At 35.5% G+C, this 21,042-nt stretch overlaps 1 protein-coding gene across 1 annotated transcript; it reads left to right on the top strand.

Annotated features, from left to right (window-relative positions):
* The first annotated feature begins 782 nt into the window (after positions 1-782).
* LOC126889865 (queuosine salvage protein) lies at positions 783-16,962 on the top strand. The gene is made up of 3 exons (XM_050658550.1): positions 783-1,243; positions 10,176-10,506; positions 16,572-16,962. Exons 1-3 carry the CDS (start codon positions 926-928, stop codon positions 16,916-16,918), a joined length of 996 nt encoding a protein of 331 aa, XP_050514507.1. The 5' UTR covers positions 783-925; the 3' UTR covers positions 16,919-16,962.
* The last annotated feature ends 4,080 nt before the right edge of the window (positions 16,963-21,042 follow it).

Here is a 21,042-nt window from a genome sequence, read left to right as displayed (position 1 = left end):
AACTAAAATTTGTCAATTTAGTTCCCATTCCAATCAAGAGATGGCGTTAATTCGATCCGAAAGATTAACATGGTCGTGAAACGTCTATAAGTATGTATGGTTTGTGGGGAGGGGAACTTCCAATTGGTATTTTCAACAACAGTCATTTGTTTCGAGCTTCTGTCATATCGTCGCCTCAAAGCAACAGTAGGATATCTCATATCCTACTTTTGCACGAGTGCACCGTATATGCGTACATATAGTCCGTCCGCTATAACTTTTCCCATGCGGTACGATTCATTTTCAATCAAATTAAGTCAAAACAGAAAGTGAAACGTGCGTCGATGTGTGTAGTATACAGTATACAAAATGTATATACACATCGACGTTCGTTTCAATTTATGTTTTGACTTAATTTGATTGAAAATGAATCGTACCGCATGGGAAAAGTTATAGCGGACGGATACACACACATCGCATCGGTCCAATATCACTTAACAGGTTGATCGGTGCACTCGTGCAACAGCAGAATATGATATATCCTACTTGTTGCTTTGAGGCGACGCGATATGTTGTTATATGACAATTGATGAAAAACCCTATGAAACACCAACCACAAGACATAAAAAAGATTTAAACCCAAACTACTCTATAGTTTAAGTTCCATGTCAGCTAATTAATAATATATTTTTACGTCTTAACAATTTTTTCTTTAATTTTGGTCTCTGTTGGGTAGGGGGAATTTCTCCTATCCCCCGTAGATCCGCCACTGGCCACTTCGTCCACGTGCGGTCCTGTTGCTGGTTCCGGTTATGTAGGCGGTAGGCCTATGATGTAGGATGTAGGCTAGGTCTAAGATATAAACATAACCTATAAATTGTAATAAACATTATCCTGAATTTTCCAATATTTCCATTTCTGTACATCTTATCTTACTACTATTAAAATGGTTTTAAACCCAAGAGAGTCAGCGAAGTTAATAGCTTCTAAAGCACTAATGGTTAAGATAAATGAATATGGCATAGAAAAGCTTGGTGACATTTTAGTGGAAGAGATCGAATCTGGAAAATTATCTCCAAGTAATTTTAGTCAAACAGATGTTCATCCCAAATCCACGGATAAAAATGCTATTGATTGGATATTTGTTGTGGATACATTGAATTTTTGTTTTTGGCACTACAAATGGGAAGAAGGCTGGGTTGTAAATGGTTTAACAGGTTATTTTGCCCTATGTGGAGCCATAAATCGAGCCGTTAAACAGGGGGTGAGTTTGTTTGTTCAATTTTTGTATATTTCTATAGTGCTCTTGTTAAATCATTTTGATGGTTATTACTCGCACTAGGTAATCAAATCTAGTATCACTCTTCTTCTTAAGGTGCTTTGAATTTCTGAGTAGGCGTCCACAGTACATTGTCTTGTCAGGTGAGGATTAAATAATTCTGTTTTTAGCAGCGTTACGTAGCAGTTCATAGCTGTGGATTCCTGTCCATTGGCGAATATTACGCAGCCATGACATATGTTTTTACATCTCAGACCCCTCTTTTCCTTTGAGTATCAGTTGCTGAAAAGTGTATCATTCTCCTTGCAATATGTACCCAATTATGCAGTCTTCTTACTTTTTACATAATCAAAAAGTTCCCTATCCTGGAAGTCTGCTCATCTCAGTACTTCCTCAGATTCTAACTCTGTCCATCCATGATAGCCTAATTCATTCATCGCAAGCACCACATTTCAAAGACTTCAAGTTTGTTAGGGAACTGGCCTTTAACGTCCATGCTTCCATTCTGTACAAGAGAACAGGCCAAATGTAACACTTTTGCACTTGTAAATGCACTTTAGCTAAACGAAATATACTCATTAATATGTTACCTGTGGGACGAGGTCTATTTGGCCCCGTTAAACTTTTTTGTTTATGTTGGAATAAATTTTTATAAGACTTCACATGTCGCGGTATGAGGTCTAACAGAGCTCGTCAAAAAATTTCTCATCTCGCAGTTCGGGGCATATATGACCCCGAAGAGGTTGTAATATAGTCAGTCCATTCTTTCACGGTTTTTGCTTTAAATTTCAAAGAACCGCTTGGATTGACATGAAATTTGGCATACGTATAGCTTACATGTCAAAGAAAAAAAGGGATATTGTGCCAATGTGTGCTATTGCCCTGGGGGTGCCTTTCACCCCCTCTTGTGGGTGAAAAAATATATGTCCAAATAAGTCCGGAAATGGGTAAACTGACTAATTTTAAGTAACTTTTGTTCTATAGAGCTTTTTTGCCACGTCAACCCTTTTCGAGTTATTTGCAAGTGAATATGTTAATTTTTCAACAAAATAACCCCACATTTTTAGACGGTTTTTCGCAAATAACTTAAAAAGTAAGTAAGCAAGCAAGCATAGTGATTTAACCCAGCCTGAGAGACTTGCTCACCCCTAGAGAATGACATTCGGGTGATACAATTCATTGGGGCGAGGAGGATTAACTCCCGTAAGCAGGAATCACTCCACCCCGCTTCAATGCTCTAGACCATCCACTTACCCCCCGATAGCACTCTGATGCGCTATAGGGGCTCTCAATCAGCAAAGTGCTTATCATATGGGAGTCTTGGGTACACGGACTCCCATATGAAATCCTACCCTGATCAATGCAGGCCAGCGTGAGGCGCTCTATTCCCGCTATCTCTAGTGACTTATCTTCGATCTGTTTTGCTTGCTCGGGCACCGAGTCCCCGCTCTGGGCTATGTCCAGTTCGGCGACTCAGCGCTCGAGGATATGGGCCCCTCATGCCCGTTTTTTGGGTTTTGTTACTAATATTTTTTTGTGGCTTTCGCCTATTGTTAATATTTTATTGATTTTTTTAGTGGCTGAAGCCGTTTTGAAGTTTTTTGTATATTTTTTTTGAGGGATGTCTGAAAATTATAAAAATCAACATTAATAAATATAATGAGATGCCAAAGGTGAGCAAGTTGTATTCTTTTGATAGAGATACGATTATCTAGCCTTTATTATATATTTACTAATATTTGTTGTTTGGGTCTCCTATGTTTCCATCTATGGTACACATCATACCTTAATATCTCTTGCAAGATCCGGTTTGGGTGGTCTTCTAGCTTAACAAATTTTGTTCTGGCTTTTTCCTCCATAATATCCAGTACTCTTATTTGTTTTAGGTCTCTAAATAAGAACCGTTCGGCGACGTATCTGGGCACGTTTGCAGCTTCTCTGAGGCAGTTGTTGTGTGCCGCTTGTATCTTATTTTTGTTACTTTGACTTATGTGACCCCATGCAAGAGATGCGTATGTAATTATTGGCAGTATAATGCTATTTATCAGTCTTAAAAAGTAAGTATTTTGTCGAAAAAAAGGTTCTTAGCAAAAATATAGCTTATAAAAAAGTAAAAAAAATGGTGTACGCGTTAGGTCTCTGAATCTCGTAGAACCAGAGTTATAGCCAATGAAATATATATTCATATTCACCAAATTTCAAATAGAATATTTCGACGTGAAATATCCAAAAAATTAAGCACTTTTTGGGGAAAACCCAGTATAACTTTTTTAAATTGTTTAAAAAAAGATTTATTTCTGTTTTTACAAAAAGTTTCTAGCATTAAATTTAAGCAAGTTACGCTCAAAATAAAGTTGGTCCCTTTTGTTTTTGCAAAAAAAAATCGGGAAGACCACCCCCTAATTAGCAACTTAAATGAAATTAATCCTCACTGCTCCACAAATTATTTTACTTATGTTGTGTTTATATGATCTGTAAGTTTTATCGATTCAAAGTGCTTATTTTTGAAAAAATTTGGTTTCAAAATAAAATTTTTAAAAATTTAAATTTTGAAAAATATGCTTTTTTTCAAAATAACTTAAAAATTGTTAGAGCTACCAAAAATCTCGAAAAACAAAAAAAGTCAGATTTGCTTTTCTGAATATCATGTATTTTTTTGTTTTTCTGTTAGACAAAAATTGATTAAGATTTGGTGTTTCTAAATTTGCATACATTCGTGATCAGTGATTCGTTCAACCCCTTTTAACTACAGCCCTTTCACTAATAAGGACTTTGAACCGATGAAACTTACAGCTCATATAAACAATATATACACGAGTTAAGAAACTTGTGAAGTCGTAACGATTAAGTTTATTTAAGATACTAATTAGGGGGTAATTTTCTTGATTTTTTTACCAAAACCAAAAGCGACTAACTTTATTTTGAGCGTAACTTGTTTAATTTTGATGCTAGAATTTTTTTTATAAAACAAAAATGAAGCTCTTTTTAAACACTTTAAATAAGTTGTAATGAGTTTTCCTCGAAATGTGCTTCATTTTTGGTTATTTCACGTTAAAATATTCCATTTAGAATTTGACGGATATGAACCTATTTTTCATTAGCTATAACTCTGCTTCTACTAGGTATAGAGACGTGATACATACACCATTTTTTAAAAAATTTTACAGGCTATATTTTTGCGAAGAATGTTTTTTCGACAAAATACTTACTATTTGAGTTATTTGCGAAAAACCGTCAAAAAGCGTGGTTATTTTGTTGAAAAAATGAACATATTCACTGCCAAATAACTCGAAAAGTATTGACTTAGTGAAAAAACTCTATAGAATAAAAGTTACTTAAAATTAGCCAGTTTATCCATTTCCTGAATTTCTTTGGACGAATATTTTTTCACCCCCAAGAGGGGGTGAAAACCACCCCCAGGGCAAAAGCACATATCGGCACAATATCACTTTTTTTCTTTGACTTGTTAGCTATGTGTATGCCAAATTTCATGTCAATCCAAGCGGTTCTTTAAAATGTAGAGATTTTGCAATATTTTACCGTTAAAGAATGGACTAATATATTTTTGAAAATTGTTTTGTTATAATAAATGAAAACTGAATAGTTTTTAGAGAAAATTTTATAAGATTTTTATTGAAATAAAACTCAAAAATACAAACATTTTTTGCAAAAAAAGTGAAATTCATAAATTAGGTACTTATACACTATCCATTTTTTTTGTGGATATTGAAATATATTAAGCAGTAGGCAGTCTTCTGTTGACATCACAAAGAGAGTGGCCACTGCTGTAATACATATGTTTATAATGAGATTTTTATTAATTTGTTAGCTTCTGGCGAGATTAAGTTAATTAGGCTTTTTAATGTGAAATAATTGTTATTAACCTCTTGATGTTTTGACTCACAATCAGATGGCGATGCAGTGAGAACACGAGGCTTATTCAACCTCATAGTTGTTAAATGGGTAAACATCGTACTTTATGGCTGTGAGGGGTCAAATCAACCTCATACATTTTTTACAGTAATTCGACTAGAGTACTCTATAAAGATTTAAATGGTACCAATAACAATAAAAGTGGTTCAAAAATAAACATTTTACAGCCTCAGCAGGTGGGGAAGTTTTAACCATTTTGAATCTGCCAAATAAGAAGTTTTATGACGAGGTCTTTAAGGCCTTGTTCCGTCAAATAGGAAGTTATTTAAAAATTGTTCCCACAGGTAATGTATTATAAATAATTGAAAAAGACTGATGCTTTTTTGTACATACTTTCCCACAGGTAATGTATTATAAATAATTGAAAAAGACTGATGCTTTTTTGTACATACTTATGAGGTACAAAAATAAAAAAAAATAATGAGAACAAAGATAGAACTAGGTATGGTTTGTTCAACAGTAAATGGTTTGAGTTCAATTAGTGCGGTCGTAAATATTATTAAATTTATCTGACCTGGCCCATTGTTAAGACCCACCCGGAGCGATAAGCCACTGAGGTAGACAGAGTTGGTCTTTTGCAATTAACACTGACTAGACGGTACTCCCATAATAAAGCCTAAAATAAATTTTACCAGAAACCGGGCCTTTTATACTATTATCGGTTAATCCGGGGTTTATAGTGGTAACTAATTGAACTTAACCATTTACTGTTTAACATACCATACCTAAGTACTTACTTCTTAATTATTTTTGATATGTAAAATATGTCATATTATTTATTTTACACCAATTTTGTATTCATTTTCAATGTTGATAGTGTGTTCATAATTAGTTTTGTGAGCTTGAATTTTGTTTTCTATACCTGCAAGCTCTCGCATTATTGAAAACAGTATTTTGCCATAATTTTTGTGCACATTCAATTAACCATGATTGTGAAATGTTGTTATAAATTCATTTTTGGTTTAGATTAAATTCTATTTGCACAAATGGCAATTTCAAAAATCAATATTCCTTACTTTTAGGGCCGGTTGTTCAAACGCTAATCAAAAATGATCATTATCAAATATTTAATTATAGACGAAACAAGCTGTAGATAGATAGACTGCATGCTGAGAAGCCGTGTGATATATGCTACGTTGCTAGGGGATACAGTGTCAGCTCAGGTAGCCAGAGGCTGCCCACAGGGGGGAGTTTTATCTCCTCTATTGTGGAATCTGGTCATGGATGGCCTGATAGCTAGACTCGACAACGATAGGCATCACGTCCTGGGCTATGCGGATGACCTAGTCATCTTAGCCCACGGAAAATTTAATGGTACAGTCAGAGATCGAATGCAACAGGCTCTGACAGTAGTTACAGAATGGACTTCAAATGTAGGGCTTAACATCAGTCCTCTAAAGTCCAAAATCATGAAATTTACTAAAAGAAGGAATTCAGAGGAATTGGGTCCTCTAAGTCTAAATGGTATACATTTAAATCTGGTGAGTGAAGTAAAGTATCTCGGGATAATATTAGACTCAAGACTTACTTGGAATCAGCAGATAGAAAGAATAACGAAGAGAGCGGTATCTACGTTAATGGTAGCCAGACGTACTCATGGAAAAATGTGGGGTTTGAGACCAGACATGGTATATTGGACTTATAACATGGTAGTAAAACCCACAATTACATATGCATCAGTGGTATGGTGGCCAAAAGTGCAGCAAAAAAGTGCCATCATCAAATTAAGCAAGGTGCAAAGACTTGCTTGTCTCGGGATCACGGGGGCTATGAGGGGCACACCTACGGCAGCTATGGAGGCACTACTGGATCTCCCTCCTTTACATATAACAATAAGAGGTGAGGCGAGAATGGGCTATTATAGACTGCGAGAAAACCTGAGCAACGTACCAGTTAAATCAGGACATAGTAAAATAACGAATGAAATTAATGATGCCGAATGGATGATGATTTCTGACCATATGACATCAAGATATATGCCTGAAGTACCTTTTCAAGTGGACATTTGCCCACGAGACGAATGGGACAGAGGAAACTCTCGACCCAGACTGCAGGGTTGCACCTGGTATACGGACGGGTCTAAAACTGCAGACGGTTCGGGCGCAGGAATATTCTATAGTGGTGGAAATTTCAACATTTCTATTCCACTGGGAGAATGTACCTCCGTATTTCAGACAGAGATTTTTGCAATCTTGCAGTGTGCAAGAGAAAACAACCTGAGGGCATTCGAACTGCAGCGGGTTAACATATGCACAGATAGCCAAGCAGCCATTGGGGCTCTTATAAGCCCTAAGGTGAACTCTAGGCTGGTGTGGGAATGTCGACAAGAACTTGATAGACTGGCACAACATAACAGTGTTATACTGGTATGGGTTCCAGGTCATCGGGGCATATACGGCAATGAAAGAGCTGATGCACTTGCCAAGAGAGCAATATTGGGCAAAAGAGGCAAATATTGTCATATTGTCTTTCAACCAATTAGGGGATATATCAGATTTTTATTAACATCCTAAGTTCTATAAACTTTGTTGCAAACACACGCTAAACACAATTGCTCGAAATGACATAGTGTAGTTTACCTCCGAGGTCCAGATATTAACTTTATAATTTAATAATGCACCAAAAAACTGCTAACACTCCTTATTTTTGTTCAGTGGCGTGCAGACAATCCTGGTCCTTCGCCTGGACACAAATTCTTAAAAAAATTATATAGACTGATCTTTGTGTTTGTCCTGAATCGATAGCCTAGTCGATAGTAGTCAGTTTTTGCTACCACATGGCGAGAAAAACCAAAATTAATGAAAAAGTGTCATTCCTTGTTTTTCCCTGTACTCTTCAAATATAAATCACATAAATTACAAAATTTTTTTTACACACTGTCTACACATATTTTCCAAAGCGCACAGCAACAAATCGAAGTCTATTTTATTTCCATTTAGAATGATTCTACTCAGTGGAGGATGCCTACCAAAGTTGCAGTGATGAAATTTAATTCCAAAATTTTGAGATGTTCTAGTAACTCTAGCGGGAACATTAAAATCAATTAGAGACAGTAGATCATTGCAATTCATTTTTGAATTCAGTAGTTTATGAAGAAACAAAATATCAGCATACATCCGTCTGGAAGATAGCCTAGGAAGGTTTAATGAATTTCTAATTTCTGAGTAGGAATGGTCACTTAAAGATTTGTGTAATTTAAAACTTAAATACCCAATGAATTTATTTTGGACTTTTTCAAGCTTGGCTATATGGACTTCATAAGTGGGTGACCAAACAACTGAGCAATACTCAAGAATAGATCTAACTAGGGAAATGTAAATCAGTCTAATGGAATTAATGTTATGCAAACATCTAGAAGTTTTAATAATGAAGCCTAACATTTTAAATGCCTGGTTATTCACATAATCAAAATGAGGACAAAAATTTAGTTTGGAATCTAATTGAACACCTAGAACTCTTTCAGTTGATACAGCTTTCAGTGGTTCTTCAGCTAATTTGTAATTATAAAAGAGGTTGTTAATTCTTCTACAGAAACTAATAAAGTGACATTTTCCACCATTAATGCTCATTTGGTTCCAATTGCACCTTGCCATAATTTTGTTAATATCAATTTGAAGTTTTTCACAATCTGAGACGGATTCGATAATTATATAGATTTTTAAATCATCAGCAAATAGCAGAAATTTAGAGTTAATTTGAGATTTAATGTCATTAACAAATATATTAAAAAGGAAAGGCCCAAGTGGCTTCCTTGTGGAACACCAGATGTTACGGAAATTTTACTAGATTGAAAGTGTTAATTGTATTTTGTGTGTGTTTTATTGCAAGTTCTATTCTGCTAGTTAGGTAACTACATAACCAGTTATACAGATTGCCTGTAAATCAAATAGCTTTAAGCTTGTTACACAACAATTTATGATGGACAGTGTCAAATGCGTTGGAGAAATCTGTATAAATAGCATCCACCTGTAGTCTCCTTTCCAAAGCATCAGATATGTATTGTGTGAAAAGTAAAATATTTGTCGAAGTTGATCTACCTGAAAGAAAACCATGTTGCTCTTCAATTAGTACATTGCATAAAGGTGTTTTAATAGAGTCGCATATTATACTCTCTAGAATTTTAGGAATAGAAAAAAGAATGCTTATTGGTTGCTTCCCAATATCCCTCCATTTTTCCTGTTGTTGGATCATAGGTGTCATTGTCAGATTCTCAATCTTGTTAAGTCATCCTTCATGCCATGCCATCTTTCTATCTGAGTTGGGGTATTTCTATACTCTTTCTTCTTCCCTTGCCACCCAGGGACACTCTCTTGGTGGTTTGGTGGTTCTTCTTCCCTCACTCTCTCTACATGGCCTTATTCATCCTCTTTTTACTCAGTTTCCAAACATTGGTTTTATAAGTATCAGCTGCAGTACCTGCTTTCTGCTTAAAAGCATCTACTTTTATCCACCTCAGAGAATCCGATAACCAATGGTCTCGGTTCCTTTTTTATAACAAATCCTGTTCTACCATATCTTCCGCCCTGTTCTCCACTGTAGAATATAGCATGGCGTCCTGGAGTGTTGATGTTTCAAGTAGCTTTTGACAATAATTGATTTTTATTTTTGATAAATCCATTAACTTGTGTCTGGTTTCCATCTGTCCAGTCCGAACTTATTTTAAAGTTATGCCCAAGCTTGATGTTTTCCCTTGAAGTCTAGCGGTCAAGTCTAACCCAGACTAAAAGGGCTATCTCTCCTTTTGTGTGTAACATTGCACAATGACCACTTACAAGGTACTATCGTCCAGGTTGGATAAACCCTGTTATTTAACAATGTTCTTACCCCTCCTCCCTTCGATGAAGTGCGCTGGGCTGGTAAATGGCATAAGTGGAGTTGGATAACAGTGTGTCCTGTTTTAATTACTGCTTAAGTTGTTTGCATGCATTTTAATAAATAAAAAATATGCTTTCACTAAAATCACACTAAATTTGTTTTTTTACAGATAGACATCTTGAATCCAAAATTTTATTCTACCATTACTAAGGAAAAGTTGGCAGAAATTCTCAAAAGCGACAATAAAGTGGAAATTCCTCTGTTTGATGAAAGATTGAAATGTTTACACGAAGTCGGGAATGTGCTGTTGGAAAAATTTGACGGATCATTTGAAAATGTTGTAAAGAAAGCCAATCACAGTGCTAAGACTTTGCTAAATTTAGTAGTTGAGAACTTTCAGTGTTTTAAAGACGAAGCGGATTATAATGGACAGAGAGTATCATTATATAAACGAGCTCAGATTTTAGTTGGTGATATATGGGCTTGTTTTGAGAATAAAGGTTTGTATTTTAAAGTAATATATTATTATGTTTTAGATGTGTTCAGTAGGCTACTAGTTCAGGAGGGGTTTTACAGAGAACTCTTCTTCTTCTTCTTCTTCTTCTTCTTCTTCTTCTTCTTCTTCTTCTTCTTATAATATAGGCCCCTTGGCCTGTTCCTTACTGATTTTGAGCTTGTATTCGTAGCTGTGATGTTGACTGCCAGCTATCTCGCCACCTTTTAAAGGGCCTTCCTATTGGTCTCTTGCCTGTTGGCTTCAAATCCCTGGCTATACGGGCTATTCTCTCGCTGTCCATTCTCGTCACATGCTGATTCCACTCTCGTCGTCACTGTCTTCCCCACCGTACTATATCTTGTATGTTACAGAGATCTTTTATTCTGTCGTTCGGTATTCTGTCTCTCAGTATTTTTTTAGTTATTGACCTCAACGTTCTCATTTCTGATGTTCTCAGTATCCTCTTGGTTTCTGCTGTGTCACATCTTGTTTCTATCGCGTACGTCATGATCGGTCTTACACATGATTTGTATATGCGTACTTTCTTTCCCAGCCTCATATCTTTGTTTCTCCAGATGACATCCCTCAGACATCCTGACAAGTAATTGGCTTCATTTGCTTGCTTTCGGACGCTCTCTTTAACATCTCCATAATAACATATTTCGATTCCCAGATATTGAAATCTCGAGACTTGTTCAATTAGTTCGTTGTTAATTACTAATTTGCATCTTATGGGTTCCCTTGACACTACCAGGGATTTTGTCTTGGCTGTTGATATTTTCATGTTGTAGTTCTTCGCCACTGTATTGAAAGTTTGTGCCATTCGCTGTAGGTTATCCTCGTTATCGAATATTAAGATTACGTCGTCAGCATAACAGAGGATTTTTTTTTTTGTTTTTCCGACATCTTATATCCTTTTCCAGTACCTTTAATGTTTTCTATGATTTTGTCCATGACTAAATTAAAAAGCAATAGGCTCAAGCTATCCCCTTGTCTGATTCCCGAGTTGATTTCTACTTCCGATGTTAGTTAATTCTCGACTTTTATTCTGGCTTTTACGTTTACAGAGAAATCAATATTAAAAATAAAAAAATGTGTAAGTCTTATTGATTGGTTTATTTTTAATTCATTTAAGTCGGTCCAAGATATTGACTATCGTTCCAATTTTCTTATCACTAAATATCAACATTTAGTATGTGATTATTGTTTACTAAAAAAGTAAATTTCCAAAGACAAAAATTCTTCAGTTGTTTGGTTTAATGATGATCTAAGATAAATGAAAAACTCACTAACTGCTGCTATTAGGGCAGATGTAAGTAGAAAAATCTGTAATTATAAAGTTGTCACCCAGCTCAAAAAAATATACAAAAATCAATTAAAGAATGCAAAAAAGCAGCATATGATAAATTTATAACTTCGTCTGATAATAAGTCAAAAGCTTGCAGGAAAATAGTCAATTTCGAAAGGATTCCCGAATCCCAGTGATTCTTTTTATCTTTATCCGGTTTTCCCAGAAGAGGTATCTGACACAATTAATTGTTTAAAAAATTATAAATATTTAGACATTAATGATTTAAATATCAAAGTAATAAAAGAGACTAGTGACTTCATTATAGTTCCAATTACAAACCTTGTAAATTATATTTTTAATTCAGGTGTTTTTCCTGACTGTTTTAAACGTAGCAAAGTAGTTCCTTTATTTCAAAAAGGTGACAAAAATGTTGTAGATAACAATCGTCAGCGTAAACCATAATCTGCATTGACTTATTAATGATTTTCCTCCTTTTGTATTACTTGGCATCTCTTATTTTCTTATCTAACGCTATATTGAAGAGAAGACATCTCTCCCTGCTGTAATGCCGCATTATATGTCAAAGAGTTGAAAGGCTACAGAAAGGGATAAAACGTATCAATATTAAATCCATTGCTTTTTTCTAAGATTTGTGAGACTAAATTCACTTCGGTATTCACCAAAGAGTTCTTCTACATACGTACTTAAACGGCTGTATAGGGTGTTAAAGAATATTTTATATACCTAGCTAGAGGAAAGTAACTAAATATGAAATAGTGTCCTAATATGGAATTCCTTGATTTCTCCGAAAATATAAGTTGGAAGCGCACTACAAGACCATCCTCTATTTCAGTCGCTCTCTTTATTATCGTATTCACACCTCTGTGTCAGATGCGCGAACGATACGTGTCTGGCAGGCGCGTTTTGTTTTATCGTCTCGCAGAAAATATATTGAACGCGTATTATTGGTTATTATGCAGGAATACAGACTTGTTATGCTATTGAGTATATCGATAGTACCTTTATTTTAATATTTTTTGACTTTCTGTAATTAAAACATTGCGACTTAAAAAATGTTGATACTAGTTTGAACTAATGTACAAATCCAAATATGGACAGTCGTTGGTGCCTAATTATGGAATAGTAGATTAAGTACATAATGTATGGGCTCATTATGATTGTGCTGGTCCAGAGTTTCATACATGGATCTGTGATGCCTGCAAGTGAATTAAGCTACTTCTTTCATTTTTCACAATTTTCTTATTTAAATTTATTTGATCTCACATGTTTATGTCTATTTATGTTATTGGTATGTTGGTTTATGCCTATATTCCATACATGGGTACCTATTCCATATTTGGTTACTCATTTGGGATTTTGTTTTTTTGTTCGATTTTTTTTTTGTTAATTAAGATATTTAATAGAAGGCTTTCAATTACTACATAAAAATGTATGACTGATTTGTCATAACATTAAACTGTTTTCATTTCTATAAAGGTATTTTTTTATATCCCCAAAACAAAATGGTATTCCATAATTGGCGACTTTCCTCTATTGTGTTCAGTAGAGTTATACCTCCATAATTTTTAAATTTTAAACAAATCGCCCTTTTTATACAATGAACATACGATTTCAGAGCACCCTGGAATTTGTTTTTCTTCAGAAAATTTGACAATTATGTTGCATATCTGATATATAATTGATTCTTCTTCTTCTTCAAGTCCGTCTCCTATCGGAGGTTGGAAATCATCACAGCTATTCTTATTTTACTGGCGGCTGCCCTAAATAGGTCGATGGAACTGCAGCCGAACCATTCCCTCAGATTTCTTAACCAAGATATTCTGCGCCTACCGATACTTCTCTTACCCTGAATGATCAGTCTCAGCAGCGAGTATTTGTCACCTCTCATAACATGGCCAAAGTATTCAAGCTTTCTTCTTTTAACAGTAAGTACAACTTCACATCCTTTTCCGATCCGACGTAAAATTTCGGCATTCGTCACGTGGTCCACCCAAGATACACGTAGCATTCTACGGTAACACCACATCTCAAAAGCTTCAATGTTTTTAATGCTGCCCATCTTGATGGTCCATGACTCAACTCCGTATAATAAAGTGGAGAAGATATAACACCGCAGCATACGCACTCTCAGATCAAGATTTATGTCACGACTACAGAGAAATATTTTCATCTTGTTAAATGCTGATCTAGCTATTTCTATTCTTGCTCTTATTTCTTTTGTTTGATCGCCTGTATGATCCAGGCAAGCTCCAAGGTATTTATAGGAGGATACCCTTTCTATAACCGTGTTATTGACAACCAAATCATTCCTGGCGTGTGGATATTTTGTTATTACCATCCATTTAGTTTTTCTGAGGTTTAATGTAAGTCCGTAGCTGTTGCAGTAGTGGTTAGTGCGTTCCATCAGTCGTTGCAGATCTGTAAGATTGTCTGCTAATATCACTGTGTCGTCAGCGTATCTCAAATTATTGATTGTATTTCCGTTGATCACTACACCACAACTAACGTCCGACAGAGCTTCTTTAAATATGACTTCGCTATAAAAATTAAACAAAAGAGGAGACAGAATACACCCCTGTCTTACTCCTCTACATATTTTGATCTCCTCAGTCATTTCATCATCTACCTTGACTCGTGCTGTTTGATTCCAATACAAATTAGTTATTATTCTAATATCTTTTTCATCAATGTTCTTTTCGACTAGAAGTTGTCTCAGTCGGTCGTGTCGGACTCTATCGAAGGCCTTCTCAAAGTCTATAAAGCAGGCGTATACATCCTGATTGATATCCAAACACCGTTGAAATAGTACGCCCACACCAAAGAGCGCTTCCCTCGTACCAAGGCCGTTCCTGAAGCCCATTTGTGTTTCACTTATATCTTCTTCAAGTTTCCGGAAAATTCTATTATGAATGATTTTTAGAAAAACTTTAAGCATATGACTCATCAAGGCAATCGTTCTGTAATCCGAGCACTCTTTTACATTTGATTTTTTAGTTATTAAAATGAATGTGGACCTTAACCAGTCTTGTGGTATTATTCCAGTATCATATATGTTGTTAAATAACTCGACTATCATGTTCATCACTTCTCCATCAATAAGTTTTAATACTTCAACCGGTATTTCATCAGGCCCTGGTGTCTTACCATCCTTGGTGTTTTTTAAAGCATATTCCAGTTCTTGTTTAAGTATCCTTAAACCCTTCATTTCTTCTCGTTTCACTGTTATTAATTCTCTTTCGTCGTCAAAAAGTTCTTTTACGTATTCTTTCCATCTTGTGAGTTTTTGTTTGAAATCTATTATAATCTTGCCTTCTGAATCATTCACTATTCCACTATGATCTTCTTCTTTGTACCAGTCATTTCTCTGATCTTCTTATGCATGCCGAAACTATCGTACTTTCTCTCACATTCCTCAATACCCTTGCATTGTTCTGACAGCCACTTTTCTTTTTCCTCTTTGATCATTCTCTTTATGGTTCGATTTATTGCATCATATTGTTGTTTGTTTTTGTTCTTATAGGCACGTCTCTCATCCATTAAATTAAGAATTTCTTCTGTCATCCATGCCTTTCTTTTAGTTCTCTCAGTTCGTTTAGGAGTCAACGTCTCTTTAACAGCTGTTGTTAGTGCTGCCTTTATCTGTTTCCAATTATTTTCAACTTCTTCGGAGTTCACGCTATTAATTTCTTTCAAGTTTTTATTAATTTTTTCTTTTATGTCTTCTCTTGTTCTTGTATCTTTTAGTCTATTGAAATCTATCCGAGTCGTTTTTTTCTTTTTTAGTTTCTTTAATTTTATGTTTAACACAGATACAACCGGATTGTGGTCAGAGTAAATGTCCGCACCTGGGTAGGTCTTTGTTGATAGTATAGAATTTCTAAATCTGGTTAACCAGAATGTAATCTATTTGATTTCTAATCATCCTCCCGTTACCATCAGCAGGGGATTTCCATGTGTAAAGTCTACGCTTCGGGAGTTTAAACATTGTGTTTGTAATTACAAATTTTTCATTTTGACAAAATTGAACCATTCTTTCACCACGTTCATTACGGTCTCCTAACCCATAGTCTCCAACACAATCTTCCACTCTACCCTGACCCACCTTGGCGTTGAAATCACCCATTATTATTATGGGTTCCTTTTTCTGTATACTTTTGAGGACCGCTTGTAATTGTGTATAAAAGTCCTCAATTACATTGTCATCCTTATCTGCTGTAGGGGCATATACCTGAATAATATTAATGTTCTTCGGTTGTGCTTTTAATTGTATCAGCATTACTCTATCTGAATAAGGAACAAAATTTATCATCGAATCATTTATGCGACTGTCCAGAACAATACCGACTCCATAAAGATGAGCTGGATTGTTGTTTCCTACATAGTACATCGTGCCATTTGTTGTTGTACATTTACCTTCTCCTGGCCACCTAACATCGCTTATGCCGAGAATATCTATTTTCAGTCGTTTCATTTCGGATACAACATTATCGATTTTACCTGGAGAATATAGACTTCTCGCATTCCATGTAGCAATTTTTATGCAGGGATTTCGCAGGCTGACGACCAGAGGGACCCTGCAGTATGTTGTCATGCCACTCCTGCCGGATCTTGGTTTCCGTGTTCCATGATCAGTAATCTTTAATCTTTCATTACTTGTAGTCATGATGATTTTACTAGGGATTTTAATGAGGTGGTTTCCCGTTGCCTTCCTCATCCATTGCCATATAATTGATAGGCTAATGTTAAACATGTTTTAGATCTTGGTTACTTTGAAGATATAGAAGAAATAACAGCATTTGCAGATTACCGTGTTCCGCAAACATTACTTTGGTATGGGGCATTAGAATACCAGGAAGACCTACAAGCTTACTTGGATGACAATGTCATTTTTAAAAATGGAGATGATGAAGAAATCGAAATTAGAGGATGTACTATACATGCAGTCGAACTTCTGAAGGAATATGTGGCCAAGAAACTCAGCACAAACAAAACTATTAATTCCATTCTGATTGACCACTTTTTATGGGATTTTAGGAGGAAACATGCAAAAGAAATTGAAGAGAAGGGTTTACCATTCCACAAAACGTTTAGTATTTATTATTGAGATTATTTTTTAACGATCTGTCTATATTATAAAGTAAGGAATTATTTTTAGATGTTTTATTTATATTTCTTCTAGGGAAATCTTCTTTGACGGGTTACAACAAGTAGTAGATCAAGTTAGAGAGAAGATGATAATACTGGGGGATTTTAACGCTCGAATAGGTAATCAAGTAATACCCGGAATTAAGCAAAAACATAATTTTTTTTTATTAATTTGATGGCTTTGGTAGGAGAAACTTCTTGGGATGGAGATTTCTGCAGCTTCATTAATCATAGAAAGGAATTCATCATAATTTCGAGCTATATCTCTGGATTCAAGAATAGCTACATATAGATTCCAGTTTGCATTTTTTAACTGCCATCTGTTGTGCTTCGAGGATACAGCTACTTGATAATCATCTTCAACATCGAGTGTAATTAATATGGGTAGGTGATTTGATCCATGTGGTTTCTCTATTGTGGTCCATGTAAAAAATTGTACAATATCGCGAGGGCATAGAGTTAAGTCGATTGCGCTTTTACAACCTAAAGGAACTGATGTTGGAGATCCGCTGTTTACAGAAACAAGATTACATGATTGATTTATTGCATCAGACAAAATATTCCCATATGTGTCGTTAAAATCGCAACCCCAAGAAACCATTATTAAGGCATTAAAATCACCTGCTATTACAAAAGGTTCTGGTACATTCTAAAAACTGATCTGACTTTTTTGTGTCATTACCAATTTATTTGAAGATAATTAGAATTAGGCCAGGAGTTGAGGTGACTGATTATTAAGATAATAAGACATTATATTTGGAAGATGGCAAGTGTGTGCATTTGTTTTTATTGTGACCGGGAGGTTAAACCAAAGCAAATTTCCATTGAGTGTATCACTTGTTGCTCATGGGTCCATAAGGGGTGCACGGGTTTGACTAAAAGTGAATATGAAAAAATCTGTGCTGACTTTCGCAAAACTAAATCGCATAACTGGGAATGCAAAGTATGCAAAGAGACGGTGGTGAAGAGATTATCTTTGAATTCTGCTTCAAATAGCCGGAAAAATTCGGTATCAAAAGAAAGTGCTGACAATGGAAAACAGGTGCCCAATGCTGATTTTTCAAGTCACTGTGCAATACTGTGGATGCTGTAGAGAATGAAACTGCAATCAAGGATGAAATAAATAATTTATTAAAGAAAAGTACCAGTACCAATAAAGATGTACTAGTAGTTATTGTTCACATAATTAACCTATTGTTAAATCAGAGGACTGAAGTGCAGGCAACAATAGATACAATTAAAGCGTCTGTAAAATCTAATGAGGCGAAAGTTGAAACTTTAGAAAAGAAACTTGAAGGGTTACAAGAAAAAATTGAAACCATGTGTGGAAATGGAAGTGAAGAGATAAGAAATCAAAGTGTATCTATTATCAAAGATGAGCAAGATATGTTCCTGGAATTAGAAGATAGAAGTAGTCGATCTAAAAATATACTAATCTATAACGTTGATGAGAGCCAATCTAAGGTTACTAAAGAGAGAATAGATCATGACAAGGCAAATACTCGAGAAGTACTAATGAAACTGGAGGTTGGAGCAACTGAGTTTAAGGTTTTGAGGGTAGGACGTGGTAATAGCAGTAGTGACAGGCCAAGACCACTTAAGGTAATTTTTCAAAATAATACTACAGTGATTGCATGTCTTAAAAACAAACATAAGTTGAAGCCATCAAGCATATTGATTAAATCAGATCTTACTCAAATACAACGAAATTATCTCAAGAAATTATATGAAGAACTTGATAGGCGTAGAAGAAATGGTGAATCAAACTTGGCAATACGATACAAGAATGGTAACCCGTTTATTTCAAAGGTAAAAGAACAAAACCACCAGAATCCAAAAAAGTCCCAAATGCGAACATAAGTATGAATAGTCTATCAATTTACTACCAAAATGTGCGTGGTCTGCGTACGAAGCTAAAGGACATATATTTGACATCCTGTTCAGCTACATATGACGTTATTTTCCTAACAGAGAGTTGGCTTGGTCCTGAAATTAAAAGTAATGAAGTTTTCTGTGATTTATATACCGTATACCGTCGGGACCGTTAGAGAGAGTTAATAAATGAGAGAACATATGTTAAGATGGTTTGGTCATGTTCAACGTCGAGACGTCAATCACCCAATACGAAGAATAGCTGAAGCGCAGATTCCTGGAAGGAGTAGGAGAGGAAGACCAAAGAAGACCTGGGGGGAGACGATAAGGCAGGACATGTTGGTAAAGGGGATTAACATTGATATGACCCAAGATAGAATTATGTGGAGAAATGCAATTAGGGAAGCCGACCCCGCATAGGGATAAGGCAAAGAGAATGATGATACCGTCGGGACCGTGATCATATTTCCAGCGAGAAATCAAGAGGAGGTGGAGTGTTAATAGCAGTTAGAAGTGATATCAGTTCTTGTCTAGTGGAAATTGCCACTACAATTGTTTTTGACTGTGTCTACATTCCGCCCAGATCTAGATTGGATGTTTATTCCAATCACATTGATACTGTAAAACTAATTATGAATAAGTATAAAGATTCTTCTTCTTCTTCAGGTGCCGTCCTCGTTCCGAAGTTTGGCTATCATCAAGGCTATGCGTATTTTTGATACCGTAGATCTAAATAATTGGCAGCTGCTGCACTTGTACCAATCTCTTCAATTCTTCAACCATGAATGTTTTCTTCTGCCAATGGATCTTTTACCTATTATTTTTCCCTGAATAATTAATTGTAGTAGCTGGTACTTTTATCCCCTCATTATATGTTCCAAGTATTGCAGTTTGCGCTTTTTAATAGTAAGCGCAAGTTCTTTTTCTTTCTGCATCCTTCGCAACACTTCCATGTTTGTCACTCTCTCTGTCCACGATATTCTCAGTATCCTGCGGTACATCCACATCTCGAATGCTTCTATTTTCCTTGTATCGATCTTTTTCAGTGTCCAAGCTTCCATTCCATAGAAAAGAACTGACAGCACGTAACATCTCATCAGGCGAATTTTAAGATTTAAACTTAGCTCTCTTCCGCATAAAACTGTTTTCATTTTGGTAAAAGTAGCTCTAGCTTTTTTTATTCTGATCTTGATTTCTTCAGAGTTGTCGTTATTTTCATTAATCACAGTTCCCAGGTAATTATATTTTCTAACACGCTCAATTCTTTGATCATGTACGGTTATGTCAGAAAAATTTTGTGGAGATTTCGACACCATCATTATTTTTGTTTTTTTGATGTTAAGTGATAAACCGAACTTTTCGCTGCACTCTACTATTCTGTTTATCAGTGTTTGGAGATCTTCCGGGGTTTCTGCTATTAATACTGTGTCATCAGCGTATCTCAAATTGTTTATTAAAGTGCCATTTATTTTAACTCCTATATCTTTGTCAGCAAGGGCTCTGTTTATAATATCTTCTGAATATAAGTTAAACAAGGTTGGTGAAAGTATGCATCCCTGCCTTACGCCTTTTTTGATCTCGAGTTCCTCGGTTGTTTCCCGTTCTACTCTAATATTCGGCTTCTGGTTATAGTAAATATTGAAAATAATTCTGAGGTCCCTTTTATCCAAGTTTTTCTCTACTAACAGTCTCATCAGGTGTTCGTTGCGAACTTTATCGAACGCCTTGTTGTAGTCAATAAAGCACATATATATATCCTGGTTAACATCCAGGCATCTTTGCCACATGATATTAAGTGCAAATAGTGCTTCCCTTGTTCCAAGCCCGTTTCGAAACTCGAACTGAGTATCACTGATGTCAGCGTCTAGTTTTTTGTGAATTCTTGTATGTATCACTTTAAGAAATACTTTTAGTGTGTGTCCCATTAAGCTTATTGTGCGATGGTCGGTGCACAGTTTTGCGTTTGTTTTCTTTGGAATAGTCACAAAAGTTGACAGAAGCCATTCCTTAGGTATTTCTCCCGTTTTATACATGCAGTTAAAGAGGTCAACCAAAACATTTACTGTTTCATCTTCCACAAGCTTAAGAAGTTCCATGTGACCCGGTGACTTGCCATGTTTCATTGTTTTTATAGCATATAGTATTTCTTCTTTAGAGATTTTTGGTCCTTCCTCACCTTGTATGTTACCAATATCATGATCCTCTCTTTCA

The sequence above is a fragment of the Diabrotica virgifera genome, chromosome 8 (assembly GCF_917563875.1).
Source record: "Diabrotica virgifera virgifera chromosome 8, PGI_DIABVI_V3a".
Taxonomy (NCBI): domain Eukaryota; kingdom Metazoa; phylum Arthropoda; class Insecta; order Coleoptera; family Chrysomelidae; genus Diabrotica; species Diabrotica virgifera.
This window is presented reverse-complemented; position numbering and strand designations above follow the sequence as displayed.